A 16716-nucleotide genomic window follows, 5' to 3' on the forward strand; every position below is an offset into this window, starting at 1 on the left:
TAGCATCAACAAAAACTGAAAACAGTACTGTGGTGAAATAAAATATGAGTGTTGAGACCTGGTTGAGAAAAAGTGATTAAAAAGTCAGTGACCTCTTATATTCATACTAGATGCTCAGTGCATGACTTCGTGCATGGGTGGGGTCCCTCGGGGTGGCCTGCGGAGATCAGGCCCCAGCTCGCACCCCCAGCCTTGCAGCCCCGCAGCCCCACCTGGCAACCCACTTTGGCCTGGCACCGCCCCTTCACCTGCTCCACCATCCCGCCTGTGGGGCGATTGGTCGGGGCTGGACCCCCCACATGGCTCCCTCAGCGCCTGGGAGCCTGGCGGTGGCCCCACCCCCCGCCGCTGCCATGGCTGGTCGCTGTCTGTGGGGTGATCGGCAGGGCGATTGGGCCCCTACTTGCACCCACCTTGGCCTGGCGCCACCCGCTCACCTGCTCCACCATCCCACCATGGTCCTGCTCTCATCAGGGCCCATCAGGGCCAGCAGCACCTCCACTGCTGCCCACTGCCAGCGCTGTGTCACCCACGCCTACCATGTTCCGCACCGCCCCCTGGTGGTCAGCACACGTCATAGCGAGCAGTCAAAGTCCCTGTCTTCCTGTCTAAACATTGGTTAGACTTTTATTATATAGGGGACAATTTGCATATTAGGCTTTTATTATATAGGATGTTTCATAGTTTCTAGACAGATTCGAAGACTCCATTCAAAGGTTTTTATGAGGATTAAAGAGATTGTGTATGTAAAGCCCCTACCACAATGCCTGACATGTAGTAAGAACTTGGAAAACAGCTGATGGTCTACCCTTTTCCTCTAGTGACATGACAAATTTAGGTCCAGAGGTCAGGTTTCCCATTTTCTGGCCTATCACACTTCCCACCTTCCTCAGTGCTCCTCCCACACTGTTCTCAGACTCTGATTGGATCATCTTTAGGACAGCAGGCAGGGCACCCTAAGCAGACCAGGGACACTCCTCTGCTGCCATCTTACAGGGGGTGAGGGGAGAGGGCATCGCACCCTCCATCATTAAAGTGATTGATGCTAAGTAGCTGGAAGTAGAGCCTGGGAACCATGCAAGGTTTGGACAAGATATCCTACCGTGATCACTACAAAATCCCTGGACCAATTCCCTGCCGACAACTCTATTTCTGAAAAAATAACAAATAAAGTGCGGCTTCTAAGACTCAATGACTAAAGTGGGAACCCACACAGATCCACGATATGTCTGCTCAGAGGGACAGTGATTACCCTTCAAACTTATCTTCCAAATAATAAATGCATTATGGAGTTGCTGTTAGATGCTGTGCCAATGATAAACAACACTGTGTCCCTGTGGTCCAGGGGATCTGAATCAAATGCATCATTCTGAGATGTGGCCCAGGCTTTTTGTCTGGATATTTTAAAAAGAGTGAAATAATTTAAGTAGCATCTCATTTTCTACTGTCCTCCTTCTAAGGGCCATGCTAATTTCATTCTTTTCTTCTCTGATCTTTGTCTTGATGCCATCTTGCTGAGGGTGTGACTGGCCCATCCATAAGCCATCCAGGTAGATGACATGAGCTTCATTGCATTTAAAGGCCACCTGGCTCCTCCTCTCACTCACTGAGTGGCCTGGGGCAGGCCCTTGAACTCCGTGGGGTTTAGTTTCCTCTACAGAAAAATGGAAAAATATACCTACTTCACAGACCTTTCTTTGACAAATATGAATTACCTATACAGAATAGACAGAGGTAGTTTCTTTCATGTCTGTAAGGATAATAAGATGGTAAAATGTTCAATATACTTACCTATTTTCCCACTTTTATCACTCCTGTTCATCTGGTTTCATTGACACTGTATTTGTCCTTCTATTTTACAAATAGGCTATAATTATCTATTGATTTCCTTGAGACATCACGTTTATGTAGAAATCTTTCACTATCATCTTTGCCATTTTGGGTTCTTCTGGTCACCTAGCTTTCCTTCACTCCCCCTCCAATCAAATGCTCAGTGCCCTCTAGCTCTTGTTGGTCTCCACCTGAGCACTCTCCTCATATCCCACCTTCACTTGGGGGCTGCTTCCCTTTCATTCACTTTTTCAGAAGAGAAGAATAGAAATGCAATCTCATAATCGAGAATTAAAAAACAGGTAAATGTACCAACCCCAAATCTTAACTGAATTGTCCTTACTGAGTATTAAATTCCTTTTATACAACACAGAAATGGATATATTATATTTATTTATTGCTCCAGGTATTGGGTATACAGCAGTGAACAAAGCAAAGTCCCCGCTCTTATGGAGTTGGCATCTTTGGGGTAGAGCTGGGGATGGAAGAACAGGTACTTAAATAAATCTATCATATGCCAGGTGCTGGCCGAGTTACAAGAGGGAATGGAGGAGGTAAGAGGGTTCCGTGGTGTGGAATTAGTCGGGAAGGGCTCTCTGGTGCCAGGAGTCTTGCAGGAAATCTGGAAGACAATATCCCAGGGAGAAGGAACAGCTCGAGTGCAAAGGCCCTGCTGCAGCAGAAGGCTAAAATATCCCTGTCTGAGAGCTCAAATTTAAATTATGTTCTCTTCTTCTCGGGACACGCCATTCTTTCCCTTCATAGATTTATCTCCATTTAGGTTTTATATATATTTAATACAGATAATTTACTTACTTAGTCTGGGTTATAAGGTCTCTAAGGGCAGGCAGCATATCCGTTGCTGTTTTCTCTCATTTGTACATTCAGAATTCACCCTCCTGTCTGGTTAAATAGTTATTGAATCAATTGATACCTTTAAAAGGGTCACTGATGGCATTGTGTAGCAAAGCACTCACCGAGTTTCTTTTGCCTCCTGTGAGAATTTTCTTTTCGAAATCAGTACATGGGGGTGGAGGAAATCCCCTTTGACTTGCTCCATTCTTTCCGCTATGAGCACAAATTGAGTAGAATATATCCATTTCTGTTTGTGTAAAAGGAAAATTTAGTTAAGATTTGGCACATTTACCTGATTTTTCCTGATGATGAGATTGCATCTCTATTCTTTCGCTAATTGGTTTCTCTTTTGTGTAATTCAAATAAGAGTCAGCAAGGAGTGATCTTTAGGTAGGTACATGGTAAGGAAGAAATAAAGAGAAGGGAGAGGAAAAGAAAATATATTCCCCTTCCTTCACCTATATCACTTGTCACCCAGAGTGACACTGCTTTGCAAGTTGAGATTAGGATGTAATGACAGCTGCCTCTGACTAGTGCTCGGCATGTATTAGGACCAATGCTAAGTATTTTACATATATGAACTCATTAAATTCACAACACAATATAGGGTACATATAACTAGCTCTAACTTATAGATAAGTAAATTAAGTCTTAAAGAGGTTAAATAACTTGCCTCCAAATAGAAGAAAGTAGGAATGAGTGCCTTTTAATGGCTCGGTCAGAACTGTCAGAATTAAATCCCAATTGTTCTAATCTTCCCTCTCCCCAAGCTTCCATCTGGCCTCACCCTCCAATAGTGATCACTAACTCACCTTGAGTCCTTAAAGTGGTACTTTACAAACATCCATTATTCCCTTACTACAATTCCTGACTGAAGTACATCCCTGTTGTTTTTTTAAAAAAAGCAAAAGAATGCATGATGCCGATTGTAAACCAACAGGCTGGATGGTGGGAAGCCACTCAGACCTGTGCTAAGAAAGGTGATAATGAATTCAGTGTAGGCAATTCTGAGGAAAATATAAGAAAACACCTAGATGTTCCAGCTGGTCACAGAAGTGAAACAGATCCCTCCTTGCTTTCACCGGTTGCAGCCGGGTCTTTCTCCATGCTGCTCGCACCAGCGCAGGGCTCAGGAACCGTGAGGCTGGGGAACCGAGCGGGCAATGCCTGGCTGTCTGACTCACGGACTGTGGACCGGGGGAGAGGGCAGTCCAATGCGCACGCATACATACACTCACACACCACACACCACACACCACACACGGTTACAGAGCAGACGGGCACCAGAGCAAACGCGTTCGACACATACACAGAAGTGTGCACCTACAAATACATACTTCACACGCCCACCCACATCGCACCACAACACAGGCGCACGCGAACTCACACACCTCTCCTGCTCATGCACGCACACCACACACAGGCGCGCAACACGCGAGCTACAAATGCTCACGCACGTGTGCACATCTACGCGCACACGCTTACATCCCGTGCACACACCCTCTTGCGCACGCACACACCACCTTGCACAGGCACGCACCGGGGGCACACGCTCACACCCCGCGCACACGCCCCCTTGCGCACGCACAGACCCTGGCGCGCACACGCTCACGCGGCGAGGGCGGGGCGGGGGCGGGGAGCGCCCGCTTGGTTGCCCAGCCCCGCGTGGCCAGGAGAGGGGCGCGGTGCGGAGTCCCGCGGGCGGTGCCGGAGTTGTTTGCTGGAGCCGGGACCGGGACGGGGAGACGCTGGCTGGGAGCTTCACGGGGTCCGGCTGCGCTGGGCTGGGCGGCCCGCAGCGAGCGCGTCCCAGGTCACGCTGGTGCCCGCGAGTGGAGCGCGGCGGGGAGCGCGCCATGGACCCCAAGGCGGGCGGCGGCGAGGATGATGACTGTGTGGACTCGGGAGCCGAGACCGGAGGGTGAGCCGGGCCGGGCGGGGGGCGCGGGGGGGGGTGCTCTGTGAGTTGCGAGGCAGCTCTTCTCTGGCCTAAGACCTTCCCGGACCCCGCGGCGGAGCCGGAGCCGCTTTGGCTGAGCGAGGCGGCCGGGGCTGCTAGTCCCGCAGCCCACTCCTCCCCCGGAGCTGGAGGGGCAGTGGCGAACCCTGAGGGCACGTGGTTCATGGCTGCCCGGGACAGGACCGCCCCCCCCCACCCCGGGGGGGGGGAGTGAAAGACTCAAGGTTCAGAGTACCCCACAGCCCTCACCCCAGCCCCTCCTGCCCTCTGTTGTCACTGAGATGATGTGGAGTGCCAGACAAATGTGGTGTCCCCTGAGATCGTGGTTAGAGAGACAAGAGATGCTCTTGCACCTGTTTCGACCTTCCGTGAGGACTTTCTTGTGGCTCAGGAGCCCCCTGGAGTCCGGGATGGGGGCTCTGGGATGAGGAAAAGAGGTCAGGACACCCGGCACCTAAAAGTCTTTCAGAAATCGGCTAAGAGGATGGCATTTTTAATTTTATGGCTTTACTGTGCTTGCTGAGACATTCTCCCCTCCCCCCAACTTCTCCACTCCGCCCCCCCTCCCCCGCCGAAATTCCTCACCTCTCTGTGTACCTGTCCTACCCGCAACCTTTTGCCTTGGGTACACGTGGGATAAAGATGGTGAGATGGAGACATATGTAAAGCAATGTCCTCCTCACTTCAACAGACTGTTACCCCAAACCTTTGGAGACTAACTAGCTCTCTCCCAACAAAACCGGTTTCCGGAATGTCTTCAAGGAGATGAACGTCATTGTAAAGGTTCCCACCCGGCCCCTATCTCTCGAGGATTTCCCTGTGCAGAGTCAGCGCCACATCCAATGTCCAGGATGCAGTGCTGACCCAGGAGGAAAGGGTGTATTTTCCTCTCTGCAGGAACCCTGGCGGGGGCGGGGGGGAGGGGGGACTGCCCAGACAGCCTTTATCCTGGAGTTTGGGGAGGTTGAACCCAAGACATTCCAGGGTAGTAACCTGAGTGGTCAGCAAACTGCGGCTCCCGAGCCACATGCGGCTTTTGGGCCCCTTGAGTGTGGCTCTTGCACAAAATACCACGTGCGGGCACACGTATAGTGCGATTGAAACTTCGTGGCCCATGCGCAGAAGTCGGTTTTCGGCCTGGGCGAGTCTATTTTGAAGAAGTACTGTTGATATTTGGCTCGGTTGACGAGTTTGCCACCACTGCCCCGGGAAGAGAGTCTAAGCCCAGAATGGACCCAGGGTTCTGACCTGACCCCAAGAAGGGCTCCCTACTGGGCCTCTCCTTTGCAGCCTCCACGGCCATTGCTAGCCCAAATCTGGGATGTTATGCCCCAAGCATTTATCCTTCAATGGTCTTTCCCTGTTATCCAAACTTGTGATCATCTATGGGTCACTACAGAACCCAATGACATTCCAGGGTAGTAACCTGAGTGCGAATATTGAACTCCCTTGCTTTCCCCCCACACTTTGTATATGTGGCATTTATCAACTTTAATTGAAGACCCTTGGCTTTTTTCTCCCTAATGCCTGTAGTTAGATGCACCATGAATAGAAGAAAGCCAGCAATAGAAACCAGCACATTATCAGCTGGGTTAAATAAAGCACTGACTAGTCCATTTGTTTTAAGTTTGCAAAGCTCACCTAAAACATTTTTGCAAAGGCTCTCTCTTGGAGAGGAGAATGGAGAGGAGTCTCTAACCCTCTTCACCCATTTAACACCACCCTGGGATCCCCAAGAGCAGCATCACAGCCAGGGCTCCTGGGAGGGGCTTGCTGAACACGCTGGTACCAGAGCTTCTGTTCTCTGCCTGTCATGAAAGTGTGCAGTTGTAACAGGACATAATTGTTTAAAGAATTCTTATGGCCTCAGTAGCAACCTTAAATTGAAGATACAGGTAAAATGCCCTGTATTTGAATAAAATAGCTTCTGTGTATGCTTATTAGTCTGGTATCTGCCACATATTCACATATCCCTGGAAGTAGTTTAGTTATCAAAAAGCTGTTCATCATTTCCCTGCTTTTCCAGAGCTTGCCCCCTCTTACGGTATCTAGCTTTCAGATAGCTGCCTGTTGAGACTATGTATCAAAAGTGGAGAAAGCACTCAATACATGTTTGCTATCGTTATTTTTTGAAGTGCAAATCTGATCATGTCTCTCTCCCATTCAAACTTTTAGTGGCTCTGTCATCTATAAAAGGCAAAGAGCTCAGCATGCCCTATAAGCCTATGTTATGGCATTCCTCTCTCTCTGGCCTTGTTTCTTGGCAGGTCTACCCTTGTTTTTCTGCTCATTGTCTTTTGCTTGAAATGCTACCTTTGCTGTCTGACCCACCTAATACAGGCCAAAACTAAAAGCAAACTATATTCTTCTGTGGTGATTGATGTCATTTTGAAACTCCCATTTTCTTATTGAAAACCAGCCTTGTGCTTTTGTGTACTTTTTGTTAGAAAAAAACTGGCAGGTCAGCTATTGACAGTTGTGAACTATCTTAAGAAGCAGAATCCCTCGCCGAAACCGGTTTGGCTCAGTGGATAGAGCGTTGGCCTGCGGACTGAAAGGTCCCGGGTTCGATTCCGGTCAAGGGCACGTACCTGGGTTGCGGGCACATCCCCAGTGGGAGATGTGCAGGAGGCAGCTGATCGATGTTTCTCTCTCATCGATGTTTCTAACTCTCTATCTCTCTCCCTTCCTCTCTGTAAAAAATCAATAAAATATATTTAAAAAAAAAAAAAAAAAAGAAGCAGAATCCCTTAATAGAGGGACAGGCAATGCTGTAAACCCAAATAAAAGACAGAATAAGCAAGACAATCTCTCTATATAAAACCCTAATATGCAAATAGACCGAACGACGGAACAACCGAACAACCAAACAACCAGTCGCTATGATGTGCGCTGACCACCAGGGGGCACATGTGGAACATGATGGGTGTTGGCAGCAGGCGGCAGAGTATGGAACATGGCAGGTGGCCGTGGTGGGATGGTGGAGCAGGTGAGCAGGGGCGCCAGACCAATGGGGCGCTGGTCGCTGTCACTGGGGTGAGCCTCTGGTGGTTACTGAAAATTCTTGCTCCCATGTGCCGTGGTCCCGCCCAGTGCTTGCACCTGCTGCCTGCACCTGCCCCAATCGCTAGGCGACATCAGCGAGAGCCAGTGGTTGCTGGCCCTGATCGCCCCTCAGGGCTCCCCTAGCCTCCTTCGCTCCTGAGGGGCGATTGGGGCAGCAGACCCACCCTTGTACCCACTGCAGCCTCGCGGCCCACAGTTCCTTTCAAGGTGCACGAATTCGTGCACTGGGCCCCTAGTGCTTTATAATGGGTGTTTCATTAGTGATGTCTCCCAGATTCAGCCTGTAAACCACTCGATCAAATATGATGATACTTGATGGATTACTTTCATTCAAAAGTTTGATCTGACATTATGGACCTCCACTTCAGAGTCAGTTGGCCCCGAGTTTCTGAACATATAGAACCTGTCAATGAAAGGATGTCCAGCCTAAGAAAAGGCTTGTAAGAGTTTATTTGAGCCAACTGGTGACAATTGCCAGGAAGCAAACTCTCAAGGGGTTGAAAAATGCTCAGGAGAATAGCAGTTTTGTGGCTTATTTTATACATTAGAATCAAAGGACACATAGGAGGGTTACCTGAAATCCATTGGTTGTAGATTAAGGGGGCTGGAGAAAGCAAAGTGGGGAGACCTCTGAGGCTGGATAAAAAGTAAAATGGAGAGACACATACTTCTTTTACATTGGTGGGTCAGGATAGTTAACATTTACAGCACATAGAGCTGGTATGCGGGGAATAAGATAACAGTGTGACCTTGTGCTGGCGTCTGTGCCTTCCAGAGGTTTAGAAAAGAAAATTACTCTGACATTTTAAAGGTATGTTACCTTAGATCAGGGGTGGGGAACTTCCAGCTTGCAGGCCGGATAAGGCCCTCAGAATCATTTGGTCTGGCTCTGCCAAGGCATTAGGGGTGAGTTAATTAAGTGTTTGACCAAATAGAGCAGGCTAATTTTTAAGTTGATAATTTTGTATGGCCCACAAATGATGCTATAAATATCCAAATAGCCTTTGGCAGAAAAAAGGTTCCCCTTTTTTAAGATGTCCCTGTCTTAGACAATTTCAAAGGTAAAGATTTACCTTTGATAAGGAAGCTACATGACTACCTACCATGACCCATTTTTACTTAGGAATTTTTATGTTCAATCCTGTTACTGTTGTAACTAGCTAGTTCGGTGGTTCTCAACCTTCTGGTCCTTTAAATACAGCTCCTCATGTTGTGACCCAACCATAAAATTATTTTTGTTGCTGCTTCATAACTGTAATGTTGCTACTGTTATGAATCATAATGTAAATATCTGATAAGCAGGATGGTCTTAGGTGACCCCTGTGAAAGGGTCGTTCGACCGCCAAAGGGGTCACGACCCACAGGTTGAGAACCGCTGAGCTAGTTGATATTAATAATAGGAAAGGAGGAAAAGGGAGGCCAGACATTATAAGCACGGTCATCTAGGCAGCTTCACTAGGAAGCTGCCACTTCACTCTCCCCAGGGAACTACCAGTTCATTCCCTATAGGTCACTAGGAGAAAGGGAAAATTGAGGCATGTGCAGTAAAGTCGGGGTGATGTATGGAAGATATTTGGCTGTCAGTCTAGCCTAGAGAACCATGGATTGGCTAGAGGGGGTGGAGTCACTGCAGGTACGCAAAATCTTTTAAGATTAAAATCCTAAGGACAAAGGAATTCTCTCTCTCTCATTCCTCTTGCTTCACTCCTGCTTCCTTGCACTTGCCCATATGCTAGCCCGCCGTGTGGACCCCACACACAATGGACGGCAGCTGGAAATACAAGCTAAGCTAGCCTGGTGCTGGACTGGACTGTGCAAATATGGGACAGAAACTCTGGACAATGGCTTTAATCTTAGCTCTGCTGATGACACACCTGGACTTTTTCCTTGGCAGGATGGAGGGAGATGGGACCTTGGAAACTCATGGGTTTAATTCCACGCAAATAAATGTCACCCATTCTCTTTTGTGAGTCTCAGAAAATTCCTTTTCTCATGACATCGCAAGAAGCCCACTTCCATCGGCAACAGGTGGGGACACGAAGCGCACCCACCAATAACAAGCCCGCCCTGTGTGATTGCTTTCCGTCTCTTGAGTTTGCAAGGCCTTCCATGTAGGCCTCTGCTGAGCTTGTCAGGGTTGATTCGTTGGTCCTTTTTCATCCACAGGTAACACTGATGCAGTCGCAATAACCTGGTTATTATTTACAGGAAAGAAGTAAAGGGGAGATCAGATAATATAGACATGCCATTTATACCACTTGGCCAAAAAGCTGCATTTAACACTCTCCAAGTCTGTTCCCCGCTGATTGATGGGGGGAGGGACTGGACAAAGGCAGTTTAGACTCATACCCAGTAAGGCAGCGGTTCTCAACCTTGGCTGCACATTAGAATCACCTGGGAATCTTTTTAAAATCCTGATTTCTGGGCCTCATCCTCTGGAAATTCTGTTTCTTTGTTATGGGGTGAGGCCACAACATTAGTAACAAACTGTAAACAGAATTTCCGAAGGATGAGGCCCAGAAATCAGGATTTTAAAAAGATTCCCAGGTGATTCTAATGTGCAGCCAAGGTTGAGAACCACTGCAGTAAGGTCTGAGTGACGTGGGAAGGTGCCTATCTGTCTCCCAGTCACACCTGGGATGGGCGTGGCCTCCCCCTCTCTCCCTCTCCCTCTCTCCCTCTCCCTCTCTCTCTCTCTCTCCCTCTGACTCATGTGGTCCTGGCCATATGGGACTCCACACAGTGGACTTACATTCACTTAGATGCTGCAACATGGAGCAGAAGGACACTGGCCTTGCTTTTGGAACCCCAGCTGTACCTCCTTCAGGACTGGTTTAAGGGGCATGGGACATTGCAACCTGAGGAATGTAACTCCACACAAATAGAGCCTCTTACCACATATCATTCTCCTATGGGGGCTTCTGAAAATTCTTATTTCAGGGGTACCCCAAGAACCTTGCTCTCATGAGCAACAGGGGTTCTCCAGTAACAATACCCTACCCTTTATCTTTGGGTGACCTCTGACTAATACCTACTGTGATTTAAGAGGTAGCAATTCAGGAATCTAGAATTTATAAACAGGTGGATGAAACAATAAGGGGAATACATTTTAAAATGGGACAGGTTTAAAGGAGATAAAAAGAGAAATCTTGTATAGAAGACAAGCTGACCTATTATCTTTGTGTTCAAGGTGGAGCTAGTTAATTAAATTACAATGGCATCTAATTCAATGGATTGAGTTAACAGATGAGGTCCATGATGCATTGAACTGATGTTTACAGAAATGTCAAGATCACTTTTACTGAAATGCCAAAATCAATTCTTATGCCAAGATTTTCCTGGAATAGAGAATTTAGAAAGGTACCCGTAATATACATACTAGAGGCCTGGTGCACGAAATTTGTGCACAGGTAGGGTCCCTAGGCCTGGCCGGTGATCAGGGCCAATCAGGGCCTTCCGGCTGCCAGCCAGGGCCTTCCTTCATTCCGCAACGCCCCCTGGTGGTCAGCGCACATCAGAGCGAGCGATCGAATTCCCGGTCTCCCAGTCAAATTCCCGAGGGGACAGTTTGCATAGTAGCCTTTCATATATATAGATGGCTGCTAACAGTGGTAAACTATTTTAAGTACAGATCTTTTTATATATGATTCCTATATGTATAATTAAAATACAGTCAACGGATTGCATCTAACTTTCTGTTCATTATTGGCACAGATACTAAAAAAATGTAATATTTGGAAATTTGTCCACTGTATGTGTCAGGTATCTGAAAATATATAATCCTTGTATTATTATTCTGCTCATCTGTATTATGTGCCCATAAATTTTTCATCCTAAAATTCATGGATTCACCTTTCACGCTTTACTCTGGCAGAGCTGAAGGTGTTATGCAGAGCCAGCTGGGTAAATTCTTAGGATGTGATTCCCAAGATAGGTGCCCTATTGCTGTTCCCTCCTCCTCTAAAAAAGCTTGGGAGTACATAGCCTTCCAGAGATTGAAATTGTTTGAACCTACTTAGTATGCATAAACTTGTTTTAAGTTTTACAGTTTGTCTTTCACTGGCAGTATTTCCAGTAAATAACCTTGTAGAGTATTTGGACTGTATTTTAAGAGCTATACGAGGTTCATGCCTTGATTCAGTCCCTGCTCCCCCTCATGATAGTTTTCCTAAGGAAGAGAAAATAAGTATCAAGTTGTATTAATAAGTATCGAGTTGTATCATTGCCGGTGTGCTTTGCAAAAGTGAACAATCAGGAACAATCATATAGCCAACAAGAGGGAAATGGTTGATTAAATTATAGTAAATCACTTTATCTAAAATTATAACTACGGGAACTACGCAGCAGCATGTTATAATAGTGTTCAGTGAAAAGAGCAATTTAAAATTGTATCTCCCGTATTATGTCAACTGTATACAACTTACATAAACAGGATCAGAGGCTGGAAAGCAGCGTGAGAGTTTAGGTGACTTTCTGTTGATTTCTCTTTTGATGGTGGACAGGAATGGAAGATGGGTGATGAATGAGACTGCAGAGCTGGTCAGGGGCCATCAGTAATGGAAAGAGGGATTTATGCTGTATAATATCAAGCATGAACTTCATCCAGAGAGATACGTGATCAAATTTGTACTTTGCAGAGTTTCACTGATGTAAAGGGTGAGAATGACAGTCAAGAGACTGAGCAGTGACAGGCAGGCCTGACCCAAGCAGTGCCTTTAGACGTGAGAAATATGGGAAGATTCCTGGCAGGCGCATTAGTTATGCTAGCACCTGTCCTAAAATTCTACTGTTGCACTTTAAGATTCTTGAAATGTGTTTCAAATGTAAATTTCATTCTAAGTACATTTCCATCTGTATGCAGATCTTTAAAATGTATGCTTATGGGAAACCCATCTGCCTCAGGAGTATTTGGAAATCTTAGCTGAAAATACTGACAAATTTTTAGTAATAAGATAAATAGCCCTATCACACTTTCTTATTGAATGTTTTATTTGGGTTATCATGAAATTTCTTTAAAATCTGTCCATCTTAAGATGATCATATTGTAACGGTATTGCTTTCCTGTTGTATCTACTACAGTGGATGTTTGTTGTGTATCATTGCATTTATATAGTGTTATATTTCTAAGAATTGTCCTAAAGTTTATTTATATCCTGCCTGATTTCAAAAAAACATGCAGTGCACCAATACTGGGGTTCCAGATCCCGGGTTTCAAAAGATTCTTGATCCTTGACTCTCCTTTCTCTTTCATTTCCCTTAGCCAGTGTGTCGCCATGCCCTAGCCAATTCCTCTACCTTCCAACTTCTTCCTTCCCACCACCCTGCACACATAGATCAAGCCCTTATCATTCCTCGCCTCTGTTCTCCCTATAGATAGTATCACTTTAGCTTCCTAATCAGTAATATAAAAAATTGGATTAGATCTAGGAGAATGCAGTTAGTAATATATAAAGAGATATGCAAATGTTAGTAGTTTGATATTCTTTCCAGTTTTAGAATTCAGTGACTCTCTGACTAACTGTACTCTCTCTCTTCTGTTTTCTTCCTCTACCAGTAAGTCAGTGCATCATTTTGTGTGAGAGATGCAGGTTATTTTAAGTAGTAAGGCGCATGCTCTTTATGTTTTTTAAAAGAAGTTTTACATATACTGTGCTTTTTTAATGTGCTAAGAAACTCAGTGGAGTGAAAATTGGATGATTCAAGAAGGACACTATGAGGCTAATAAATAAAAGGAGTGCAAATCTATAAAATGTAACATAACTCATCACTTAATTTGCATAACTATGTCCCCTAACTACCACTTAGCAGAACAATCCCTACGTGCCTGAGAGATTTCTGAGTAGAAACTGAGGACAACTTTGGGACACTGGGGAAAGAAAACTAATAACTTCTATACCAATAAGTTGCCAGAGAGGGGAGCCTTAACAGCCAAATAAGTAGGGCAGAAGTTTAGTAGAGAGTAAGCAGGCAGGTCCTTGGCCAGATGCCCATTTGCACAGAGGCTGAATGCCAGCAGCTGATTTCTTAGCCTAGAGACTGATGGCTAATTTCACCCTGGCCCTAAACCCTGCCTTTTCCTTCCCCCAATCACAGCCTATATCCTGTGACTACTGTGCAGCAGAATTGTCCTTAGATGGAACTGAAATCAGTCAGACATCATGTGCCTTTGTGTTTCCTGATGGCAGGCCAGACCTTGAACATGGAAGTCCTCACAGCCAGGGTCCCCACTCAGCTCCCCAAGGTCCACCATTCCTATGCACAGAAAGATCTGACCAAGGTGTGGTGATAACATTTGAAGGGTATTATTTGCAGTGGTTTAAACTTTTGGGGAGTCGTGACCCCTTTGAGAATCTGTTGAAAACATTGAGGTTTTTCCCCAGTAACATATGTGTCCATTCAAAAATTTGCCAGGAAATTTAGATGGTCCATCCACCAGATCTCTAGTCTGGGAGAGTCACAGAGCCCGTATGAAGGACCCCTGATTTTTTTTTCAATTACAGTTGACATTCAATATCATATTAGTTTCAGGTATACAGCACAGTGGTTAGACAATTGTATAATTCACAAAGAGATTCCCACTCCTCTCCCCTCCCCCATAATTCTAGTACCACCTGGCACCATACGTAGTTACTACAATATTATTGACAATAGTCCCTCTGTTGTACTTTACATCCCTGTGACTGTTTTGTAACTGCCAATTTATATTTCTTAATCCCTTCACCTTTTCAATCAAGCCCCCGCCCCACATCTGACCTAGCAACCCTCACTTTATTCTTTTATCTATAAGTCTGTTTCTATTTTGTGTGTTTATTTTGTTCTTTAGATTCCACATATAAGTAAAATCATATGGTATTTGCCTTTCTCTGTCTGACTTATTTTACTTAACATAATATTCTCTAGGTCCACCCATATTGTGAATTGTAAGATTTCATTCTTTTTTAAAAAAAAATATAGTTTTATTGATTTCAGAGAGAAAGGGAGAGAGAGAGATGGAAACATCAGTGATGACAGAGAATCATTATTTTGGCTGCCTCCTGCACACCCCGCACTGGGGATCGAGCCCACACCCAGGCATGTGCCCTGACCGGGAGTCAGCCGTGACCTCCTGGTTCATAGGTCGACACTCAACCACTGAACCATGCTGGCCGGGCAAGATTTCATTCTTTTTTATAGCCAAGTTGTATTCCATTGTATATATCTTCTTTCTCCAATCATCTATTGATGAGCACTTGGGTTGCTTTTCAGATTAGTGCTTTAAAAAAAATTATTGTTGAAAGTATTACAGATGTCCCCTTGGTTTTTTCCCCCCATTGACCCCCTCCACCCACACCCACCTTTTTATTTCTTCCAATATATATCCAGAAGTGGAATTGCTGGGTCAAAAGGTAGGTCTATTTTTAATTTTTTTAGAAACCTCCATACTGTTTTCTATAGTGGCTGTACCAATTTGCAATCTCACCAACAGTGCAAGAGGGTTCCTTTTTCTCTACATCCTCACCAGCACTTGTTGTTTGTTGATTTATTGATGATAGCCATTCTGGCAGGGGTGAGATAATATCTCATTGTGGTTGTAATTTGCATTTCTCTGATGATTACTTGAACATTTTTCATGTCTATTGACCATCTGTATGTCCTCTTTGGGGAAGTGTCTAGTGAGGTCCTCTGCCCATTTTTTAATTGGATTGTTTGTTCTTTTGGTGTTGAATTGTATGAGTTCTTTATAAATTTTGCATATTAACCCCTTTTTGGATATATCATAGGTGAATATCTTCTTCTTTTTAGTAAGCTGTCTCTTTATTTTGTTGATAGTTTCCTTTGCTGTGCAAAATCTTTTTAATTTGCTATAGTCCCTTTAGTGTTTTTTTGTTTGTTTGTTCCCCTTGCTTGAGGAAATATATCAGAAAAAAATCTTGGTAAATGTCAGAGAGTTTACTGCCTAAGTTTTCTTCTAGGAGTTTTATGGTTTCAAGTCTTATATTTAAACTAGAGGCCTGGTGCATGAAATTCGTGCAGGGGGGGGGGGTGGATCCCTCAGCCCGGCCTGCACCCTCTCCAATCTGGGACACCTCGGGGGATGTCCGACTGCCTCTCGCAATCTGGGACCGCTAGCTCCTAACCACTCGCCTGCCTGCCTGCCTGCCTGATCACCCCTAACCACCTCTGCCTGCCTGCCTGATTGCCCCTAACTGCTCCCCTGCTGGTCTGATCGCCCCTAACCGCTTCTGCCTCGCCCTGCACCTGGGACCCAGGATTCCCTCCTCCGGTTGTTTGCAGGCACCCGGGACCTGGGCTTCCCTCCCTTTGGCCGGCCACAGACACCCAGGACCTGGGCTGGCTTCTCCTGGGCCGGCCGCAGCTGCAGGGGACTGTGGGCGGGCGACTTCACCCATGCTGCAGCCACAAGCGCCTGGGAATCCAGGGCAGGTGGCTTGTCCCTCTCCTGGGCCACAGGCACAGGTGCTGGTGCCCAGGACTGTGGGGCATGAGGCTTGTCCTTCTCCTGGGCCAGGCCACAGGCGCAGGTGCAGCCGCTGACACCTGGGGCTGCGGGGGTGGGTGGCTTGGCCCTCTCCCAGGCCACAGGCACAGGTGCAGCCGCTGGCTCCCAGGGCCACGGGGCGGGCAACTTGTCCCTCTCCTGGGCCGCAGCCTGGCTGGTCCCCATTCCTCTCTCCCCAATGTTGAGTGTCTGAGCCGTTACGGCATGATGGTGTGAGGGCATGATGACCATTTGCATATTAACTCTTTATTATATAGGATTAGGGGCCCAGTGCACGAATTTGTGCACCTTGAAAGGAACTGTGGGCCACAGCAAGTGTGAGCGGCGACACCGGCGCTGGCTGCAGGTGCGAGTGGCGCCAGTGCCAGCAGTGGGTATGAGTGGCAGCTCTGGTGCGAGAGCAGGTGAGAGCAGGGCTGTTCCCAGCAGTGGGTGTGAGAGGCAGCTGCCAGCCCCAATCACCCCTCAGGAGCTGGGGGAGGTGGAGAAGCCCTGAGTCGTGATT

The 16716-nt window shown here is 46.5% G+C and overlaps 1 protein-coding gene across 2 annotated transcripts in view; it reads left to right on the forward strand.

The window, feature by feature from the left end:
- Nucleotides 1–4395: 4395 nt before the first annotated feature.
- Nucleotides 4396–16716, forward strand: part of FAM124A (family with sequence similarity 124 member A) — a 69981-nt gene continuing 57660 nt past the window's right edge. For both annotated transcript variants that reach the window (XM_006083560.3, XM_023748733.1), the window contains exon 1: nt 4396–4606. In XM_006083560.3, coding sequence (XP_006083622.1) covers nt 4542–4606 — 65 coding nt within the window. In that variant the 5' untranslated portion in view covers nt 4396–4541. The remainder of the gene's footprint in view (nt 4607–16716) is intronic.

Source organism: Myotis lucifugus, unplaced genomic scaffold, assembly GCF_000147115.1.
Source record: "Myotis lucifugus unplaced genomic scaffold, Myoluc2.0 scaffold_7, whole genome shotgun sequence".
Taxonomy (NCBI): Eukaryota; Metazoa; Chordata; class Mammalia; order Chiroptera; family Vespertilionidae; genus Myotis; species Myotis lucifugus.